The 22,550-nt window shown below is 38.1% G+C and overlaps 1 protein-coding gene across 1 annotated transcript in view; it reads right to left on the reverse strand.

The window, feature by feature from the left end:
• Positions 1–379: 379 nt before the first annotated feature.
• Positions 380–22,550, reverse strand: part of CHCHD3 (coiled-coil-helix-coiled-coil-helix domain containing 3) — a 352,306-nt gene continuing 330,135 nt past the window's right edge. Inside the window, exons 7-8 of the mRNA XM_077136125.1 lie at positions 9,845–9,980; positions 380–1,114 (exon numbers count right to left, since the gene is read on the reverse strand). Coding sequence (XP_076992240.1) covers positions 1,091–1,114; positions 9,845–9,980 — 160 coding nt within the window. The 3' untranslated portion in view covers positions 380–1,090. The remainder of the gene's footprint in view (positions 1,115–9,844; positions 9,981–22,550) is intronic.

Genomic DNA, 22,550 nt, shown 5'->3' on the forward strand with positions numbered 1-22,550 from the left:
GAAAAGTGCGAGTTATAATCAGGAAGTTTTAATGAAATTAGAAAGGGGAAAAACTCTAAGAGACTTTTTAAAAAACATCTTTACACCATTGAGAAGTTCCTAACCAAGGTTATCTAATCTACTCCTCGCCCCTGGCAGGATTACTTAAATCATCAGAAAGACAGGAAGGTTCATGCAATTTGTCAAGATCATTCTGAATTCTACTTACCTGAGGCAAAATTTAAGTATCACTTGTCTGTACGAGGTTCTGTAAAGTGCTTTAGAGTCTTTTTAGAGGAAAGGAAAGGCACAAATGCAAATTAATAACAATATAAATAAATTCCCATAAACACAGCCCATCTAACCCAGAGAAATGAATACACGAGGCCTCAGGCTGTAATGCCAGTCTTCGTCAGAAAATATATTTATTATTGATATTGAGTGAAGTGTAGATGTCAATATACACAACAGAGAAGAGGTTGTATAAGCCAAGGTTGCCTTTATGTTGATTTAAAAAAAAAGCCTTATTTTACTTGCAATTATAAACATTATTCTAGTAAAAGAGGTACATTTTCTCTCCTTTTTGTCTTCTTGCATGATCACCATAAGTTAAAACAAAGCAACTCTACTATTTATATAATCAAAGGAGAACAGAGAGAAAACCTACATGCCACAGCCCACATGATTCCATCCAGCATGGGTGACCAAGATCAACATTTCATGTGCTCTCCTCTCTAACTTAGGCCTCTCCCATCTTTGTTAGAGTGGAGGTTCAATAGAAGATGGAGCTTGGTTATGGGGAAACATTTATGGTCGGCAGAAGTTGAATGGAAAGTACAAAAAGGTGGAGAGGTCTGAGCTTTTCTTTTCATTATCATAAATGGTTTTTACTAATACTGAAGAGAATTATTTGATGATCCCTGCTCTAGGCCTTGGCTTTTCATTGTTGCTAATCAAACTGTGATATCCTTCTGTTGAAAACTGTTCTTTGGTGCTTCTCTTGAATGTTCTTCTCTTTAAATTTGTTATTTTTTTACTAGGGAAAAAGAAAAAAAAGGTCCACCTCTGGAATTAATGTTGATGAGAGTTTTGCTTGCTTTAAAAGCTGATTTTATCCTCCCTTCTCAAGCATGCTCTGTAAGAGAAATAGAAAGCATTAAGTTTTACCATCAAAAGAAGGGGGGCCAAAAAAAATGATTTAGCGTGACTAGTATTACTTTTCAAAAACCCATTTCAAAAACACATAAAGTATGGCATGTACTTCCTTCAAAATGCTACTACCTTTAACGAATACTGTTGTTTTATCATGAAGAGTTCCCAGACAACATCTCACCACCACCACGCGTAAGTGAGGATGAGCATGGCTTTGACCATGGGGTAGGGGTGGGACTGTGTGGGTCATCTCACTACCAGTAGCATTTGGAAAGGTGTGGGAACACTGGTGGTGGCCGCACTGACTGTGGGAAAGCTACTGCCAATGGTGGAAGGGTCCTGTGGGCAGGGGAGGAAAAGTTAAACTCCAAAAGCTCTGAGAGGGAACTTCTCAGTTAAAGAACACAACATTTTCTTCCCAGAAACCTCTGCTACACTTTAGGAGGAATGCAGATGTTCTTCTGCTCATAATGATGGGTAAGCTATACAGATCAGTACCTAATTCCAAACTGCAGAAACGACCCCGACATTCTGTTTATTTTTGTGAGCAGAGGTGGATAGGAAAAATTCTTAACTATCAAAACTCAGTAAGAGCTGGGGCAGGAGGATGGTGTGTCTATTCTTAAGTAAAAATAATACTTTCTGTTCAGTTCTGAAATTACTCAGTCCCAAGGTCACCTCTAGTTCATCTATTCATTCCTCCTTCCTATTGCTTACCCACTCAACTATCCTTCCAGCTCATTAATGAGCTCCTTCTAGGTAATTGCTATGCTGAATTAGGTGCTATGGGGAAGCTCATACATACACTCATGAAAAATTAAGGAATAACTTTAGGGTAAGGCAATGTTAAATATTTATTTTTTCAAATAAGTAACATATATACACAGTATAAAAAATTTTAAAAAGAATCCAAAATTTTGAAAGGGCTGTACAGGAAAGAGTAAATTTTTTTTTTTCCTTTCTCCATTTTCCAGTTTCTTGTGTACCCCTTCTAGAAAAGGTAATAATTCAAAAGAGGAGGGGTTCCACCTAGGCTCTGAAGAGGACAACTCTGTAGCTGGAGTGAACAGGAAAGGCCTCTCAGGGGTTCTATGGCTATAGATGGAAAACAGAGTGAAGGAGTGGGGGTGAGCGGGTGATGATGGAAAGTAGGCATAGGTTGAGTGGCTGCAACAAGCCCACTGCATATGGGGGACAGAGAAGAGAGAAGGCCTAGATAGAAGAATGGGTGAACACTCAAGATTTACCAAGAAAAAGAGTGTAAAAAGAGCCCAGAATGAATGCCAGGCAGAGAGACACTTTCTGTTGGCCACTGAAAACCCAAGGACTCCAGGAATGATGTTAACCAGGCAGCCTCTGCATAATGGATCCTGCAGAGGAGAGAGTGGATGTCGGAAGACCAGGTAAGATATAGACTAGAGATCAAGGAAGAGAGCACAGCTGGGCTTAGCTAATTCATGTCTGACTCCTTGAAGACACAAGGCTAGAGAAAGCTCCAGGTGGTCTATAAACATGCTGTTAGATTGCACTCATTGCCACCAAAGGATAGCAGAGGTGGTACAAAACTGCCCTGCTTCTGTCAGAGACATTAACAGATACACAATGTAAAGCTGAATTTTTTAAAAAAGAGGAATTAATTGGTAAAATAGTAATACAGTGTTATTACTGTATCACAACCATGCAATAAAACCTGCTGAAACCCAGACCCAGGAGCATGGGTAGGGTCTGTGTTATTTAGTGCCTATCTTATAGGTTTTCCTACAGTCTCAGTATTGGTTCTGTAAGTAGCTGCTGTTGGGCTGAATTTCAACACTGCATAAATTTAACACTGCATAAATTAACATAGGAAATTCCCTGAAGAATGAGGGAGAAGCTTTGCAAGTTATATAAAAATTGCTTCCTTCATTTAGGGAACTGCTAACACTTAATCTTAATGTGGAAAAAGAAATTCCTTGCATTTGCCATCATTCACATATTTGGGCCTGCTGAAACTCCTTTTATAAACAGCTGGGTAAATTACCAAACGAGAGAAAGGTTTAGGAATTAGCACCGTGCTTTTCCTTTTCCCAAGTATTTTTCTGATTTCAGCCACTGAAAAATAACTGGCAGCTCATACTGTGAAATAAGAACAGTGCCCCTGGAGAACAGAGACTGTGTGTCATTTTCATTTATTCAAACGATCTTAACCATTTTTTCTCAAATATTTTTGTTACACAGTAATCTTATCAACTGATTTTCGAATTATAGTTTTTTTGGAAGGGCTGAGAGTGTGTCGGCTACCAGCTGTCTGTCTGAATATATTTAAAAGACATTAAGGCAACCCTGGATTGCTAAAAATCATGGTGGAGAATAAAAAATTTAGTTTTGTTTTTTAAGATAACACTCAGCATGCTTTTCTCTGGATAAACCTACCCTGTACCTCACCCCACATTTCAAAAGCTCTCATAAAGTTAGGCAGAGAAGCAGGAAGACAGACTTGTGTAGGAAACTAAAAAGGGGTGAGGGAGCTGGAGGGAGCCAGCCACAGCACAGCTTCAGTACCCAATTACAAAAGAGGGACAGAAAAAGAGATGGGTAGAAAAGAAGGCAGATGTGATGAGGAATGGGGCGTGTTAAAGACAGAATGAGAAGATTGTAAGTGAGAGAGGAAGGAAAAATAATCAATATATTCAATTTATGAGAAGCACAAAGCGAGCTTTGCCTCTGCACCAAGGATTGCTGCTCACTGCCTGAAAATCTGATTAGCTAACTTATTTTGTTTTCAATATCTGTCTCTTCCCCCCAGCAAGTGTTGTTCTTTGTTCTTCTTGCTTTGGAGGAAACATGAGTTAACTTTTTTATGCCTAAATCTTGTTTTATATCTTCTATGATAAATGTTCTGTGTAATATTCAAATTAAGTTACAAGTAATTAACTGTTTATACAACTCGCTGTAATAACAGACAAAACACTAACATATTGCAATTCTAACTCATGAAGAATGAGCACTGGAAAAGAAATACCTATTAAGAAAAATGAAAATCTATCACCATGGTAATATTTCTTCTATTAAACCCAGATTTAAAAAAAAGAAAATGTCATAAAGCCACTATTACTCTCAGAAAGTGGTTTAGAAAAGGATTCCTATGATGGAAGAGGCTGGAGTAATAAATTTAAAGTTTGGAATCTGGTTTGCTTTGATGTAATTCTAAATTTGAAGGGCTGCCCCACCAAAGGATGTGAAATCTATTATGAAACACCCGTGTGTCATCCTGAGTATGAGCAGCCCTGCTGGGTGATTAATAAATGTCATTAGGTGATGATGATAAAGAAGCCTTCAAACACAATAAAACATGCTCCAGGGGTCTTCCCAGAAAGTGAACCTTCTTGCTTTATCTCTGTGCTTTCTGAAGGTGGGCACCCATGTACAAGAGAGGCAACTATGGAAGCAGAGGGAATCCTGGTGTGGGGCAGGGGGCAGGCAGAGTGACTGGTCTAGACACAACTGTGAGCTAGCCAGGGTACTGCCTTGGCTCAGTCTCTTTCCTCCCTCCTAGTGCTTCTCCTTCCTACCCCCAGAACTAAGTGTAGTGTCTCACCCAGGAGCCCACAGTTCCAAAGGGAGCATGAGGGGAGAAGAACATTTTCCCCAGGGGCTTTGCCCTCTTTCCATGCTATTTTCCTATTTGTTCTTGAGGCTGATGACAGCTCCTTGGCAGGACCTCTGAAAGGTTGAAGATCTTTAGGGCAGTTTAAGCAATGGGCTCCAGAGCTATGGTTCTCAAACTCTTGTGTGCCGAGTCACTTGGGGAATTTATTACAAGTTCAGATGCCCAGGTGTGACTCAGACCTTCAAAACCAGCATCTCCAGGTGTACATTTTAAACAAACTCCCCAGGTGATTTTGATGTTCAGCTAGGTTTAACATCCGATTTTACTGGGAAATGTACACTGGGTTTGGAATCAGAAGCAGCCTCTTCTGGCCTGGTCTCTCTCCCATCTAAAGATCAATTAAACTCTCTGGGTGCTAATTTTTCCAAGGGAAAAGATGGGTTTAGCTTACATGATCTCTAAGGTTCTAGCTTCAACAGCCTATGAGTCTATTAAACCTGAAAACAATGATAAAATACAGCTTGCTCTTGCATATGTTTTTCTTCTGAGAAACCTGATTTAAATCCATAGCTACTTCTGTGTTTTCAGAACATGTTCACGCTTAAAGTAAGAGGAAAGTATTCAAGTCCTGCTCTGCCACAAATCAAAATTACAAGAGAGATAGAATACACAGTCCTTAAAAAGCTGACAAGAATTGTTCCATCTGCAGTGATCCTGAGGTCTATTATTTAAGAGACTAAACATATACAGTGGAGGTGCCACATATAATTAGGTGCATTAGACATGATGGAGTGACTTCACATTTTGGGGGACTTGACTCCACACTTCTCATTATAGACAGGTTACTTTGATCTCGCCAAAGAGATCAGCAGGAAGCACATAGGGTCTAATGCAAGGCTGCATCTTTTACAAGGTTTCCTTATCTTGGTCCTTCCTTCAGCTGAGCTGACTGCTTGCTTGGCTACTGGTCCACTTGTATTTACTGTTTTAAACCTCTACTACTGACTCCTGATGACACTCATCATTTCTGACTTCAGGGTTCTTGCTGGTCTCTGTCCATTAGGCATTTCCCAGGTCTGACCCTTGCTTTTGGTCCTAGCCTTTCCTGGGCTCTTTAGCTAACTGCTCCATTTCCACAATCCCTCATCACCTATGGCCCAAACCTCACAGGATAAAAGCCATGGAGGCATAGGAGGGGTCTAAAGCTGGCTAAAGGAAACATTTCTACTCTGCATTTTCTAGCAGGGTTTATTAGCTAACAGGTAACATTCTGCCAGACAGCACTGACAGAGTTTTCACTTCACAGAGTTTGGAGAAGCTGTGAAACTGTTTCTCCTCCTTCCAGTTCATTTTGCTGCCCTGGCTTCCTCAAGGCTATCAGGAAGGTGAGAGGGCAAGGGCAGGATACATTGCTATGGGAGGCCAGGCAGCAGGAAGGCCAATGAGAAGTGGAGTTGTTCTTCCTGAATAAAAGATTAAAGGGGACAGCAAAATCTAAAAAACAGAGGTCCAAATGCTACAAGTCCCAAAAGAATGGTGCTTCTTGACCCAATTAATTCATGTCTCTTCATTTGAGGGTACCCGGTGAATGTGTACCTGTGCTTATTCACACTGCTTCCTACTCTTCTACACAGAAGCAGAATCAGTATTAGACTAACAGAACTGGATGACCTTTGTGGATCATCTTGTTCAACCCTCAATTTAACAGAGAGGAAACCCAAACCCAAGTCACCATAACTACAGATTAGAGTATCAGCTGTGGCATTCCCATAAATCCTACCTTCCAGTGGACACAGAATATTCCTGTTCCATATGAGTCCAGGAAAAGAGCTGGAATCTTAAGATCTTATCCCAAAGCAGCCCAATTCTGCAAGTAAATCGCAGGACAGTGGGGTGTCTCAGAGACATCTAATTTTTTTTCAAAATAGAATTTGGGCAGATTTTGGTCCACTGGGCAAATACTATTAGCTTCAAGTCATTTTCCCACCCTTTCATGGTCCTATGAGGTAGAAGTGACAAGGCTGAATGGGAACAAAGTTTTAATGGCAAGGTAATCCAATCTTGGAGAGCCTAGAATAAGCCATGGGGCTAGGTAGAAATGAGAAACAAGACACAGAAGTCTGAACCAATCAGTACTCTCCTACATATTAAAATGCTGAATCTTACATATCTAGCTGGTAGCTTTTAAGTCCTACAAATAATAACTATTGCATTTTAATATCTCTTTACCCTTATGAAAAATATGCAACTTAATATCCTAAAACTAACAGTCTAAATGTCCCATGTCAACCATGGGGAATTGTTTAGGAACTACTGAAGAAAGACTGATGTGAATAAGTAGATGAACAAGAAGAAAGGAATAGGCTAAGGAATATCCGGAAATTTTCCTATCAGTAAAACCTATTAGACTACAGAACAATGCCTCAAGGGAACCAGTGAAAGCCCAATCTTATGAGTCATTTACAAGTGGAGTGGATTTGGCTATTGGAATTATTCCACGGGGAAACTCTTGCAGCATATAGGAAACGGGCAATACAAACTAATGGATTGTTATGTTCAGCATTTTACATGTTTAGCATGTCCTTCTTGTTCTTTACATTTAACTAGAAACCTAAGAGGAAAAGTTGGCCCATCAGTTGTCCCACAACGGAAAGGTAAATCTGATATCCTCTTCTAATGACATGATCACAGTTGGGTCATGAGGTTAGAACTTAACTTCACAAGAAGCAAAAGGAAAATCTGGTATTATAAGAAAAGGAGCTACTCATGCAGTACTAATATAAGCCCCACCTAGCCATTTTATTTGATCTTAAAATGGGCCGTGCAGAGCTGCATCTTTGTTGCCTTTAGCATCCCGTTTCCATTCAGACTCTTTCTATACTACTTAACTCCATTTTCAGTTTTCCTTTTCCCAAGCTTTATGACTTTCTCATTTTCCCTCACTGCCTTATTTCTGAAGCAATGACGGATGTCCCTTCACACACTTAAACACTCATAAACCAAATGCTATTTTTAAATTTGTTGTTTTTATGCCAAGGTATAACTTTGTCTAGTTGTTAAATTTACCATCATGAATTCCCTGGGTTTCAGTTCTCTCAATTGTAAAATGGTAAAAATAAAACCATCTTTATTTACATCTCAAGCTGGCCTAAAAAGTATGAAAATGGATGTGAAATCACCTTGAAAATATCAAGGATCATAGAAATACAAGTTATTGTTGCTTCTTGACCATTTCAATATTGTTCATCTTAGGATATAAAGGTTTTGTGGACATGTATCTTTTTATTAATATACATCCCCTATTAACTGAATACAAGAGCCAAAGAAACAGTAGGTACCCTAAGCACACGAGCTGAACATAATATTAGATTATATTGCGATGAGGAGGAGGGAGAGGAGTCTCTTTTGGTATCACTAGTAATCTATAATGCTTTAAGCTGAGGCAACACAAAATAATATGTCTAAGGAAAGGGGAAGAAAAAAATAAGATTTATTGAATATTTTATATAACAACCCTGGAGGTACCATGACCCTAATTTATGGATGAGGAAAATCAAGGCCCAAGGTCACATAGTAAAAGACAGGGCTTGGATACCAACATCTGTCCGGTTCTAACTCTCTATTATACTACATGACATATTTGAGTTTGTCACAAATTAATTTCGTTTTATCCCACAAATGCATGCCATTGTATTTTTATTGATTTTATTGATAGTCTTAAGGGGCTGTATGTAGATAATCCAATATAACCAAAATGGGCAGGATGGAGTCAATACTCCAAATGTCCTTGCAGTTGCCACTTCAGTGATGATACAAAACATACTGTGCAAATAGGCATGTGGGTTAGACAGCAGCATTGAAACATATACTGTATCACCATAACTCTTTTCACTGAATTTACCACCCCCCTCCCAATATGGCACTGATATTAAGTTAGAAAAATCCATGACCTAACCTACAGATCCCAAATGCATCACTTAGTTTTAATATTGAAGGCTAGTGCTTAATAAGAGCTTATCAACAAATAAAATGTACCAACTTAACATACCAGCATTTACGCCAATCAGAGCCCTTTAAGGAAAGCCATACTACTAAGAGTTATGCAAGTGCCACTATAAGCAAGAAAGAGAAAAAAAACCTTTAAGCTACTAACCTTTGAAAGACAACAACACCAGCTTTTAGTAAATTTTGATTACATTTTTTCCACTAGTATTGCTGTTAATTTCTAGCTATCTGGACAATACCAACCCTTCTATGAGATACTTATAGAGAATTAGAAATTTACATTAAGTGGTATTATTATAATTATAGTAAATGAGACTGCAGAAAGATATGCTGTGTGACTCAAACACTAGATTTAGTTGGGGTTAGAAGGTCAACTCTAGGGAGTTTGTCAGCAGAACCAATCAAGGTTTCCAACAAATGTCTGACTCTCAGAACAACCTGCATCCAACCGTGAAATCAGTTAAATAACAGGCAATTATATGACTTGCCAGAATTGATAATTTTCTTCAGGGTTTATCATTAGCTTTTCTAAAGTACACAAATTAGAGAAAATAAACATCTCCTATGAATATGTTATTATTGTGATATTAAGGGTCAACAGAAGAATATGGTTATTGTGTATAAAAGCTATGGAAACTCTTCAAATCCCATCTCTGGTCCCCTACCCCCACCCAATTGAGTAGAGTCTATCAACTGGTGGAAGGAACAAACAGTGTGTTTTTCACTAGGCTCTCTGACTACCTACTACTTTTAGACCCTATGCTGTTAGCCCCTTAATTTTTACTTTTCCTCCTTGTTGTCCAGAAGTAAGGGACACAATTACAGAATAATTCAACAGTGGAGGACAACAGTTCAGGGCAACTGGAAAAAGTGTGATTTTGGTAAGAATTATTTCTTACTAAACTGAATTGAATACAGGGAGAATAATGGCTCTTCCAACAACTACCTGGATATAATCTGATTGTGATCTAACCAACTTTTCAGTAATTCCTGATGATGGTGACTACAATTAGTTTATACAGCTTTTTCACACATTAACCAATTTGATTCTCACCACTGCCCCATGAATAATGCTTTAAATTCTTCTGGTGACCCCACTGGCTTGGTTCACAGGCTCACCTGTTTAGCATGATTGACACAGTGCATGTACTGGCTGGCCAGAGCAGAGCAGCAGAGGGTCTGGTTGGTGTTCTGGCGGTAACACTGGAGGATTTTGGCCTGCAGATCAGCACAGACTGGATGAACCTCATACCGCCTAAAAACAAAAACAGAGACCACTAAAATAAATGGCCTTCAGCTAGGATAAAGATCAAAGTTTCTGAATATACAAAACATTAAATAAGATAAAAATACTGCAAAAATGTAGGAAAAAAGCATAAGAAATAATTTTCTGCAACCTTTAAAGAAAGCTGGATATCTAAATTGTTTCCACGATAAGAATATACACAAGGCAAATGATTTCTATAAAACTAGTTCCATTAATTGACACCACTGTGAGGTTCTTTGGATGCTCCCAAATACAATCCTAAACCATATGAATGATGCCCCCCGCTTCAGTCGGGCTGGCCAAACCTGGGAGGCTTAACTTTTCATTGGTCACACACAAAAAGTCTGCTATCCCTGCAGTCTTGTCTTCTTTTTCCACACTCACCGACAGGACATTAAATCCTAATCATTTATATCCTTGATTCCAGTAATGGCCTCCAAACTGGTCTCTGTCTCTCAGCAGACAACCTTTAATCCTGCTTCCACATATCTTCTGGAAGGTTCTCCGTTATACATAAATCCAATGACAGTATCTCTCCCTACTGCTGACTAAATTAAATACAAGGTCAATATGTAAAGTCATTCTTGAACTGGTTCCTATCTAGTCTTTAGCCTTAATTTTTCACCCTGCACGCTGCTGCAGCCTGGCCAAATTATTTTCAGGGCTTGGTTCTTGCATTCCCCTTCATGTCTTAGCTCATACGCTCTTTTTTTTTTTTTTTCTTTGTGCACGGGCAGGCACCAGGAATTGAACCCAGGTCTCCCGCATGGCAGATGAGAATTCTGCCATTGAGCCCACCATTGCACCACCCAGCTCATGCACTCTTGATTTTGGAAATGCCAAAATCCCTCTCACTCCTATGTACCTGGAAAATACCTATTCATCTTTTAAATAAAGTGTAACCTTCTCTATACAGTTTTCACTAACTCTCTACCTTCCCTGCCATATCTATGAATCGGTATTTTGGTGACCTGATTTTGTATTAACGTCTCTGATCATGAATATAACAATGACTACACTATATACTCTAGTGCAATTTACTAGCCTACACTGACTAGAATGAAAATTCAAAGCAGTAAGGAGCATGTCGTATTTTTGTGTGAACTCAGCTATTACAAACAGATAACTCTTCTACAAGGCCACTTAATAAATTTCTGTTGAATGAATATAAAAAGAAATAAAAAAAATTTAGAACTCCCCTGTGCTAAAACTTAAATTTGATACTTATATAAACTCCAGATTTTAGTTAGACTACTCTGAGTGGATATGCTGTACCAAACATAAATGTTTTTGAAATACTTTATATTTTACACTTGAAAGATAAAGTAACAAAATAAATCAAACAAATGACTTTATACACATATTTTGTGAAGCTGGCAGGGAACTTGGATTATAAGGACTAAGCACACACACAGTAAATGTGTCATATTTCCACTTTTAATCTAAGACTTCATTATTTCAAATTAGTTTTGTTTAATATAAAAAGCTTCCAGCCTTTGTATCAAATTTTTGTTAAATTTCAATTTGTTATTTCCATAGGAATCTTGAAATAGCATTATTTTAAATTTAACGGTTTCTTAAAAAACAAAACAAAAAAACCCTAGTGAATATGCTGGTTGTGTGGGGGTGGGGATAGTTTTCACCAGTAAGGAAATCCCTGGGTGATGATCTGTCTCATTACTTTTATACAACACATAAAGCTAATATATATTTTGCTAGAATAGAAAACTGAAATGCAAACCATGTTACTGGTTCCTGAGAGAATTTACTTCCTACTACTCTCTAAAGAGATTAGAAACAGAGGGGAAAAAAAACTCCACAAATTTTATACAGCATTGCTTTAACTTTTTCATTTGTTACCTTCTGCTTTGTCAATTACCCAAGAAGAGAATTTAAATCCAGTTCCAGTCATTTCAATTCTTTTTAAAATTTCAAAGTCCTGATGGCTTGTGAATTTTTTGGACACAGATTTCCCTAATTTCCTACCATGACCATCAACACTTAAAAGTATTCAGCTGTGTTTCACAGAGACTAAGAACAGACACCACTAACTGCCTGATAACTGTAAGATCCACATCTGGCTAAATAATGAATAAAATATGACTAAGCATCAGGTCAACTGAGTTTTGCAAATATGTGACTAATTAACAGTTTTCTAGGAAAGGAGGGTTACATCCTATCCTGGTGTTGATCACCATCCTGATATATATTTAGATTTAAGAGTAGGGGGAGGAAAGATGGAAAGGGAAGCCTAGTTCGAGAACTCTGAACAAATATGTTGCCCTTCCACATTTATGTACAGAAAAGGACTGCAAAAAATGAATGTCCACACACTAGATATCATAAAGAAGATGGCAATTTTTTTTCTCTTAAAAAAGTATATTCACAACAGGATAATTTGTCTAATACTATGAACTCCTCAGAAAGAGGTAATTTAAGTTGTAGAAGTGTTTACCTGAGTTATTAGTCATGCAAAGTGAAGTCCATGAGTTATTTATGATTTGAAATGTGTCAAAATACACTTTTATCACCACAAATCAATATTACTCACTTCCAGGGCCCTTGATTTCCTGTCTGTTGGTCTGTTCTCTCTCTCTCTCTGTGTGTGTGTGTGTGTGTGTGTGTGTGTGTGCGTGTGTGTGTGTGTGTGAAATCATCTTCTGAAATTCTTTTTGCACGCACTTCAACCTGAATTGATGATTAGATGTTAGAAATGGGGAAAGAAATATAATTGTCTCCCAGTTCCTGGAGTAGACTCCACTCCATTTTCTTGGATTAATCTATAAGAATAAAGCTCTGTCTTTATATTGATCTGCAGTGCTGGTTATGCTGCCCTAATGCACTGTTTTCACTTTGGGAAAATGCTAAATGAGATTACATTCTAACCTTAGAAGGCCATAAAACACAAACCATGGCACCTTCCATTCAGGAAAACAGTTTCAAAGACATTTCCAATATGCATTATGGTAAACTCTCCATATAGTCATAGAGTCAGCAATTGATTTTTATTAACTGATTTCATTCCTGCTGATGGAAAAAGTCACTGTTAGGCAAAAATAACAAAAGGCAGAATTTCAAGATACCCAAGAAGGAAAATTAAATCTTAGCAGCCAAGAACATTTAAATAATTTAATTTCTTAGTATGTAAGGGAGATTGAACAAAGATTAAGAAATGGCAAAAAGAAATGTTAAGAGAAACAGAAATATAAATTTGGAGATCTCAGAATAATAATAAATAAGAAGATATAAAATTAGGTATCCAAAAACATGTTCCACTAAAAGGAATTGGTAGTATACAGATGACATTTGAAAAAATATATTTTCTATACATTTTGAACCAATTTATTAAGGGAAAACATTAGGTTAGTGGTCACTTGAAATTACTGGTGACTTTTAATGGATCCCAGAATTTGCGCATACCTCACTTCATTTTCCTTTTCCTACCTTCCCTCATTTCCACAAATACTAGCAGCCTGTCCCTCTCCCCTCATGGCACCCCACGGTACTTTAGCCTAAGAAGGTTGGTGACAACATCCAGAGGCTGACCAGGAGTCCCAAAGACTTGACTGAAGGGTAAAATCAAAAAAAGCATTCTGGTGAATATTCTGTAGCCAGTAAAATTATTTTTACTAATGTTTAATGCTAATATTCACTTCAAAGACATCTAAAGATGAACATATATCCAAATATTTTTCTCACTACACTGACAGGTCCATTGTAGAACCAGAAAAGAATAAAAATATACATTGACATTGATTCTGATTTTTCACTGCTTTAAAAAACACAGCAATGAACATACACTTTAGTACCATCTATGGTACCATACAGGATAGCTTCCTATCAGTTGAATAAACTGGTCACAGAGAAATGGAAATATTTTTGGCACAAAATACAGATAAGCAGTATCTGAATTCTCATAACACTATAATATATTTATACACAGTTATCTGTTTTAGAGCTACCTGTTGGTTTCCTTGCTGCCTCTCCTACTTTCATGTCTTAGGAACTTCTTTGATGAACTTCTTTGAGCTTTGTATTTCTAGGAAATGACTTAACCATTATTTTAGTTCTACTAATATAAATGGCAAGTATAATAAGGTAACCTCAGAGAAGGAAAAAATATGGAAATAGCTCTCTCCCGACCACACTCCACTCAGAGAGCTCTAGCCCCATAATGACAATCAGTTAGCAGCCTCAATTCCCACAATTTCTGAAAACATGTAAGTCATCCATTATAAGCACAGCTGCACAAAGAAAGGCTCCTTTCCCTATTTCTGGACCATTAGGTACTCTGAGAGAGTTCTGCAGATACTGTGATGAAACACCCATCTCTCCCCACTCACCCCCCAACCAAAAAGTCCTGGTGGGAGGGGGCAAAGAAGGGGGAATGGCTGGCACTAAAAGGAGAATCCTAATACTTGAACAGATTTTGATAATACATAATGTTAAATGGGGTCAGATGGTCTCATAAAACCATATCCAATGTGTTCAAGGCAAGCATGCAACACGGCCATGGAATCAATCTTAATAAGTTAATACCTATGGCACATTACTAAAGCTCTACTTTTATTTTTGTACTAAAACTTCTCATTAGATGTTAAGCTCAATGAGGAGGATTTCTTTGAAACATGAAATGAAAAGCTACTAAACACACTGCCAGTATTTGAAAATATGTAATAATTCACTCTTGTTCCTTATTATTTATAATAAAGCTATCATAAAATGCAATATGAAGGAAGTATCTAAAATGTGTTCATCCTCTACCAAAAACATTTTGTTTTAGTATTACCTGAAAATATAATATCCTAATATTGGCTTTTAGAATCGAATATAAACAGCATCTAACAATGTAAGATCTGAAAAACAACTCAATTCCAAGCTTTGCTGACATTCTTAATAGCTGCTAACCATCTTTATTAATGATGTTTCCTTTTGAGCTGTAATTCTATTTCCACAACTACACTTTAGAGGCCAAACATCTCCAAAAGGGAGATAAGGTTGCTGCCTGCTTTATTTGTTTCAATTTGTTTTCACATATACTTTGCTACATAATTTCTTTAACAGTCATAGAAGAAGATATCTCCTATTTCATAATTTCTTTAAAATGAAATAAAAACCTAAGACATTTTTTCCAAGTCATCTATTACTAAAATGATGAAGTTAACTATAATGTAGTCTATCATCACGATAAAAAAAAAATCATCACTGTTCTCAGAGGTGGGAACATGGCTTTGATTCCACCTCATTCAGCACCAAATCTGACACCAAGCAAGCAGACAGCAGACTGTTACCCATAGTGACTGCTATACCATGCAAACAACAGATATCAACTTGGATGTTATAAAAGAAAAACTCAGCTTTGGCTAGATATGCAACAGAGTATATGGCATTTTATCCTACAAACCCAAGACTTAAAAGAACAGTATCTATCTGAAATATTTTAATCTAATGTTAACTTTGGAAAAGATGTCACCCAGCAAGATGTGAATCCAGAGGAGGAGGGAGATGTGCAAGGAACCACAAGAAAGTACTGTCTTCCCCAAGATTTCAGGATCTTGAGTACTAATCCAAAGACCAGGAAAATCCCATAAAGATAGGACCTCCGGTTACCTAATCCAGATAAAATGAAAATATAGTGCTCTACACACAGGTATACTGTTCCTATACCAGGAGGCCTCTTCCCCCAAATATATTAGTATGAACACACCAAAATGTAAGGTGGATAAAAAATTTATCCAATTTTTCAATATATTTTTCTTCCTTATTTAATAACAATGGGTACTGAGATGATGGGGGCGACTGGGAAAACCTAAGAGAGTGGAAATTTAACAACTTTTGACCATTTACAAGCTGGTAGGGGTTGGTAGCCTCTGCCTTGTTCTTACTCTATGAGACTCCTTTGATACCTTATTGGTTTCTTTTGCTAAGAAGAGAACTATTTTAGGCTTCACAGAGAACCCTCTTGACATCTTGCCAACCAACAAAACAACTGAAGGTTTGGACTTGGAAAAATGGATCTATCTTTTGCTGTATCTCCAAAGGACCCCAACTTTTTTTGTTTTGTAAATAAGCTCTTAAAAACTGGTGACCTAGAGAAGTAAAAGGCAATTTAATGTTAGCAAAAAAAATTTTTTTCCCTAGGAAACTGCTCCAAGTAAGAATTCCTTTGACAAGAAATAGTTATTTACTCAGTTGAAAAGATTTGTGAAGACAGGCATCTTGCATAAAGCAGGAAAAAAAAAAACGGTTAATTTTCATTTTCTATGACATCATGGTTTCCTTGACTTATATTTGATCTGCATACTTTCAGTTTTTTTATCTCGAAAGAGAGAGAGAAAATAATATTTATATAAAAGATACCCAGAATAAGAGGCAATAAATACGGAGTTTAGGGGCACAGAGCATATAAACAATGTCAACATTGTTATCTCAACCTGGAAGGATCCCAAGTCAACTTCCAGCTCACACTTAACTCTAGAATACGATGTTATTTTCTCAAGCTCACTGTGTTTGTTTGAAACTGTTGTGTAGCCCAGAAAAGTCATGCTCTTTTAATCCAATCTTGTGGGTGCCAACTTATTATTGGTGGGATTTTTTGATTAGGTTGTTTCCATGGAGATATGCTCCTGCCCATTCAAGGTGTGTCATTATCTGCTTACTGGTGTCCTTTAAGAGAAACTAAGAAAGGACCTACAGATGCTTAGAGAGAGAGGGTCACTGAAATCAGAACTTGGAAGCAATGAACTGGGAGCAAAGAATCTTTTTTTTTTCACTAGCAGATGCCAGCCATGTGTCTTCCCAGCTAACAGCGATGTTCCAGATGCCTGCTGCCTTTCCTCCAAGAAGGTATCCTCTGACTGGTGCCTTAATTTGGACATTTTCACAGCCTTAGAATGGCAATTTTCTCTACTTTCCTGGGGAGAAAAGTTTATGCTTGTGTTTCAGGCATGTGTTAGCACAAGCTAGGTTTGAAGAGGAGAGAAGAATTGTGTTGTGGTAAGAGCTTATAATTCTCTGAGTCAACTGGAGAATCTACAAGGAAAACACTCAGAGGCCAGAAGAAAAGTAGCAGACCTTCCAGCAGTGAACAAATGTTGAGGGAAGTTCCCAGGTACCAAGTGTTGGTAGTAAACTTCTGGTAGCAACTTTCAACTGGTGCCAAAATGACTCTTCGCATTTAATTGTTTTCCCTACTAGAAGAACCTTCTGTACTACCCTATTGTTTTATGACTTGATATGGCCAAGAAGTTCTCATGAGAACAGGATCACCTGGCCCTGGATCAACGCTGAGATTTGGGGGCAGAAGGCAGACAGGATGAAGTGGAACAAGGTAGAGAAAGTAGAAAGACATTGGGAAGCAGAAGAATCTACCAGAATTAGAAGGAAATCCTGAAAGGAAAGAGAAAGCATCATGGGTAGTTTAGTTCAGATAGAGAGACATGCTGAGAACCCCAACCTACCCATTGGGATGTGAAAGGTAAAGAGGAGCCTGCAAGCTGTCGGCTGGGGAGCTAAAGCAAACTGTGGCATTTATTCTTCAATGACAACTTTAATTTCAAGTTTTTCAGGAGTGTTTCCTTCCTCACCCTCTTTTTTGTAGAAAGTCCTCAAGTTTAGAAGAGACACAGCTAGATATAGCCAAGTCAGGTGTCCCTAGTACAGTCAAGGATCAGGGCACCATTCCTGGTAATGTAGCAGGTTTTTCTGTATGAAGACACTTGGCAGCAAACCCACGACCTTTTGGACAAATTCGGAAGAACACACAACCTCCCAGATAGAATTCTTCCACATTGGAGAAATACTTATTTTGTAGGCCTGATTATATCATCTTCATCAATGAGGCACAGAGAGATCTAACTATTGTAACAGGACAGAATCACATAATCTTCTAGTTGAGTGGTGGTATAGTACCAGTGGCCTGTGCTGAAATACGGTTAAGTATACACATTCATGTTAAGCTCCTATTTTTAGGTATCTATAATTTTTCAAAAATAATTACCCTTTGGGATGAATTTTTTTAGGTTGCTTCTCAGCTGACGGTTGATGGGGGGGCAGCAGTGAGAAGTTTGGTGAAATTCCATTTGAGTCACCCAAGCATAAAAATACATTCTAGTACCCCTACTTCTTGGCTGTAATCAAATTTAAGAGAGTGCTTTTAGTACTAACATAAGTCAAGAACAGCTTAATTTGAGACATTTCAAAACTGTCACATACTTCAATGAGGACTGTGACACATTCTAAAAAACTAGGTTAGGATCAAATTTTAAGTCTGTGGTGTGAGAATGTGTTACGTTACTTTATATGATACTCTTTTTCCCACTACATTTTAAAAGATCCAAATACCAGATACACACAGGAAGGAATGTTTCTGGCTCTCTTAACTGAAAGAATTACAAATGTATTTATTTCAGTGACAAGTGAAGCAAAAATTATTCATACTGATTTGCCCTTTAAGTGTCAGGATGCTAAAAATGAGGTGGGGGGCAGCAGTTGGAATGAGGCAGAGTTACGCCTTTTGTCTATTTCTCAACCCTTTTGATGACTGACAAGGGAGAATGCTTAGGTGCTGCTTCTGGAAGGGGGTGTTCCAAAATGGGGACAATTACAGCTATGCCAGCAAACTTCCATGACTGCAGGGCTGCTAGGCAGAAAGAAGGCCACATGGACATCATAGTTATGGTCTCTGTGCTTAGACCGTGAATGTGACAGTAAAGGGTGTATAGAAACAAAAGTAGGGAGAACATTAAATTCACCCCCCTTGAGAAGCTTAGTATTCTGTGACTATGGGAGAAAAACACTCATAAAGGTCACAGGAAATACAAGACAATATAAGAGTCAATGAAAAGGAGGCCCTGGAAAGCAGGAATGTCAGGATATGGTGACTGATAGGACATGGAGACTGAGGAATAGGAAGGACTGAGGGAATATATACAACGGTTTAGCCGTTGGGGATTTAAATAATGAAAGTGTTCAAGTAACGTTAGGAACTCCACATGGAGAGGCAGTAAGTACTACAACTGTTCTGAGGAAGGAATGGTCACTTCTTGTTGGAGGATAGTTTGGGGAGTTCCATGGAGGACAGGAGACAGGATTTAAAAAGACCCTTGAATGAATGGTATGATTGTAAGAGGTAGAGGGAATGGAAAGCATGGACATTTGAGAGGGTCTCTGTGGGCAAAGGGCCAGCCTCAGTTAAGTCTGGCATGTCCAGGGGACTCAGGCTGTAGCAGAGAAGCAGCACTAAAAAGGGCTGGGCCGGGCTATAAAGAGTCTTTCAATAAGAGCATGCTTCCATTGTGATGGCAAGCCATAGCTTTCTGAATGAAAGAGTGAAATTATAAATGGGTTGTCTTAGAAAGATTGGTCTGATGGATAAAAGTGGGAAGTGTCTAGGCTGGGAGTCCAGTGGAGCAGTACTCAAACTCAGCTATAATGATAACATAGGCTGATGAAAGGAATGATCAGGCAAGAATGGAGGCCCTGTAAAGCAAGAATGATAGGATGTATTGACTGATAGGACATGGAGACTGAAGAACAGGAAGGACTGAGAAAATATAAATGCTGGGGATTTAAAAAATGAGTGTCTAACCAATGTCAGGACCCCCAAGTGGAAATGACCCACCACAATCTAAAATATGTAGGTGGGACTCGGAACTGAGGGTAGGACTTCAATCATCGTTTGTGAATCCCCTGTAAGACATGGAAGGACATGAAGAGAGAGAAGGCAGGAAGGACAGCTGAGCCTTGGGGAATAGCTACATGAAGGGGAGGAAGATGGAGCAGTTAGGGACTGAGAGTAGAGAGAAGAACCTTGTTCAAGTGTTAATGCAGCATCCTAATGCTGGGGAAACAAGTTTCATTAATGTCAAAAAAGAATAAAGACTGAAAAAAGGCCATGGAATTTGGTCCCTAGCAAGTCTGAGAAACAATTTCCATACAATGAACAGGGCAGAAGTGAGATGGCAAGAAATTAGTAAATGAAAAAATCAGCAGTAAGGAAATGGAAGCAGTGGGATTATGTCAGTTCAATATCCTTTACCAAGTGTCTATTGCATATCAGATATTGTGGGAGATAAAAGTAGACAGGGAGAGAAGGCTGGGGTGTGGGAAGACAGACAGACTGACTCAGCCACCCTTAAGAGCTGCTTTAATGGGATACATCTGGCAATAGGTAAAGAAGGAATTAATTTTGGCTGGGGAATATCTGCAAAGGTCTTAGATGAGAGAAAATGAATTTCAGTAGGGTCTTAAGGGATGGGAAGGGCTTAGGCTGTCAGAGATGGGGTGGAAAGGTATTCCAGAGAAACGAAAGAAATAAAGGCAGTGAAATAAGACAGAAGAAAAGGCTGGTACTAGAAGAAGTAAAATCACTAATGGACTTTTGTTCAAAGTACTAAAAAAATTTACATACAGATCAGAAATCCAAAAACACTTTCAGCAAGGAAATGTTCGCACGCAGACAAAGGTGTCACCATACAGTATTGAGTAAAGATGTGCTCAGACCTCAGATGAACAGTCAGGGAATGTTATCTGAAAAAAGGTGAGCTTTCAAAAGTCCCTTAAAGAAAGAAAAGGACATGAAGAGCAGAAAGGTGTGCATATTGTATGCAGACAAGGTATGATTAAGATGTAACATGCAACATATCTCAAGGTGGAAGCCCATGATGAAACAATATAAGAAATCAGGAAAGTGAGAAGGAGGAGTGGTGGAAGGAAATGTTTGGTAAGAAACCTCAAAGACTAGATGAGCCATCTGACAGCATTAGGGATTCTTGTGAGTAGATCCCTTTATAAGAAAAGGAAGAGCACTTGAAAAGGGATTCTCCTAAAGGTAACCACATATGCTGTCCAACAGCAGCAAAGATGAGATAGCAAATCTGCAGCCAGGCTGGGCTGCCAGGCACTGTAGTGCTAGCTTAATTGGCTTAGGGATTCCAACATAGATGTTCAAAATTGGCAAGGGATGTGCCAGAGACGCTCCTAAACTCCCTAAGTTGAATAGTCCATTATAGCACACAGTTTTTATATAAAAGTTAATATATCTAAAGCTGGGATATAATTATGTCGCAGGTCCTATCCTTGTCTTTGCACTAAGTATCCAGTATTTTAAGTTGAGTCCCTTTCTTCTTGCTCTCTAAAATAGATGTGCCTTAAAATTAATGGTTGATTAATTGCTAGAGGAAAACAGAGAAAGGCTGGTATTAAGCATATGTGAAAAATAGGAGTTTATGGATATACACTAGTTCAATTTAAAATTATATAACACACCTTTGCTTATATATAAAAAAATCTATCCTAAAAGACACACAAACAACTAGAAATGACAGTTGCTTCAAGGAAAGAGGGAGAAATGGTTTGGTGGGCAAAGGACTAAAAGGTAGAATTCAACTGTATATCATGTTTAAATTTTCTATTATATGCATATATTATTTATTTGATAAATAGCTTATTCAAAAAATGGAAATGGCATATTATTTAAATATATTTTGTTTCCCCTAAGAAATTGCTATAAGAAGCAGTTCATGTCCCCCCCACCTCAGCTGCCTAGACATAAAAATTTCTAATGTTAATGCCATTTCTAAGGATTCTGTGGTTCCAAAAGACAACAGTGATGTACCTATCACATATGAAATACAAACTCTACACAAAGACAAACATGCATATTGAGGCATAATTCAAAATGCCTTCATACATGTCAGTCTTCAGCACAAGTTCAGTGCAAGTCCTTTTGATTTAATATTGCAGCAATCTTGTGAGAAAAAAGACACAAAAACCATCATAATCATTTAAGTCACAAAACAAGCCACCAGTAGTAAAGCATAACATGAGTACTGAAAAGACTGGAAGTTTTATCCTTGAAATTCCTCTAAGTTGGTTCCTTCTCTGTCTTCTTAACTGTTCACTCCTTTCCTCTCCACTCTCTTAATTGTGAGCAATTCCCAAAACTAAGATCCTAGCCCTTGCTGTTTCTTCTACAGTTCCTGGTGAAGTTATTCTTCCTTCTTTGGGGGTTTTCTAGTCACGCTCCATTGGTCAGTAGCTGTATGATCTTAGGTTTCAGTTCTTTCTATAAAATATACAGGGAAGGAGGTGCCAGGGTAGTTCAGTGGTAGAATTCTCACCTGCCACGTGGGAGACCAGGGTTCGATACCAGTCCATGCACTTCCTCCCCCAAAAAACAAACAAGCAAAACAATCAAAACTAAACAAAAAAAAATCAACAAATCGTGCTGCAATAACCATAACTCACATGGAAAAATAATGAAATGTGACCCACCATACAGCATATACACACACACACAAGGAAGTAATCTTACCCATTTTTAGCAGGGACTAGATCAGATGATCGTCTTAGGATTCCTAAGACCCTTAACTCTAAGCATCAACTAGATATTTTCAATTTATTTGCTTTCTCTTTTCCTGCCCAAGTCAAGACTTTTCTCCCACTTTTCACCAACAGCAATATCAACTTATCATCTTGCACTAAATTGAGGCTCTCGGCTCTTATTTAATACTTCACAGTAAACAATTCATTGAGACTGTTGGTTCTTCCATTGAA

The sequence above is a fragment of the Tamandua tetradactyla genome, chromosome 1 (genome assembly GCF_023851605.1).
Source record: "Tamandua tetradactyla isolate mTamTet1 chromosome 1, mTamTet1.pri, whole genome shotgun sequence".
Taxonomy (NCBI): Eukaryota; Metazoa; Chordata; class Mammalia; order Pilosa; family Myrmecophagidae; genus Tamandua; species Tamandua tetradactyla.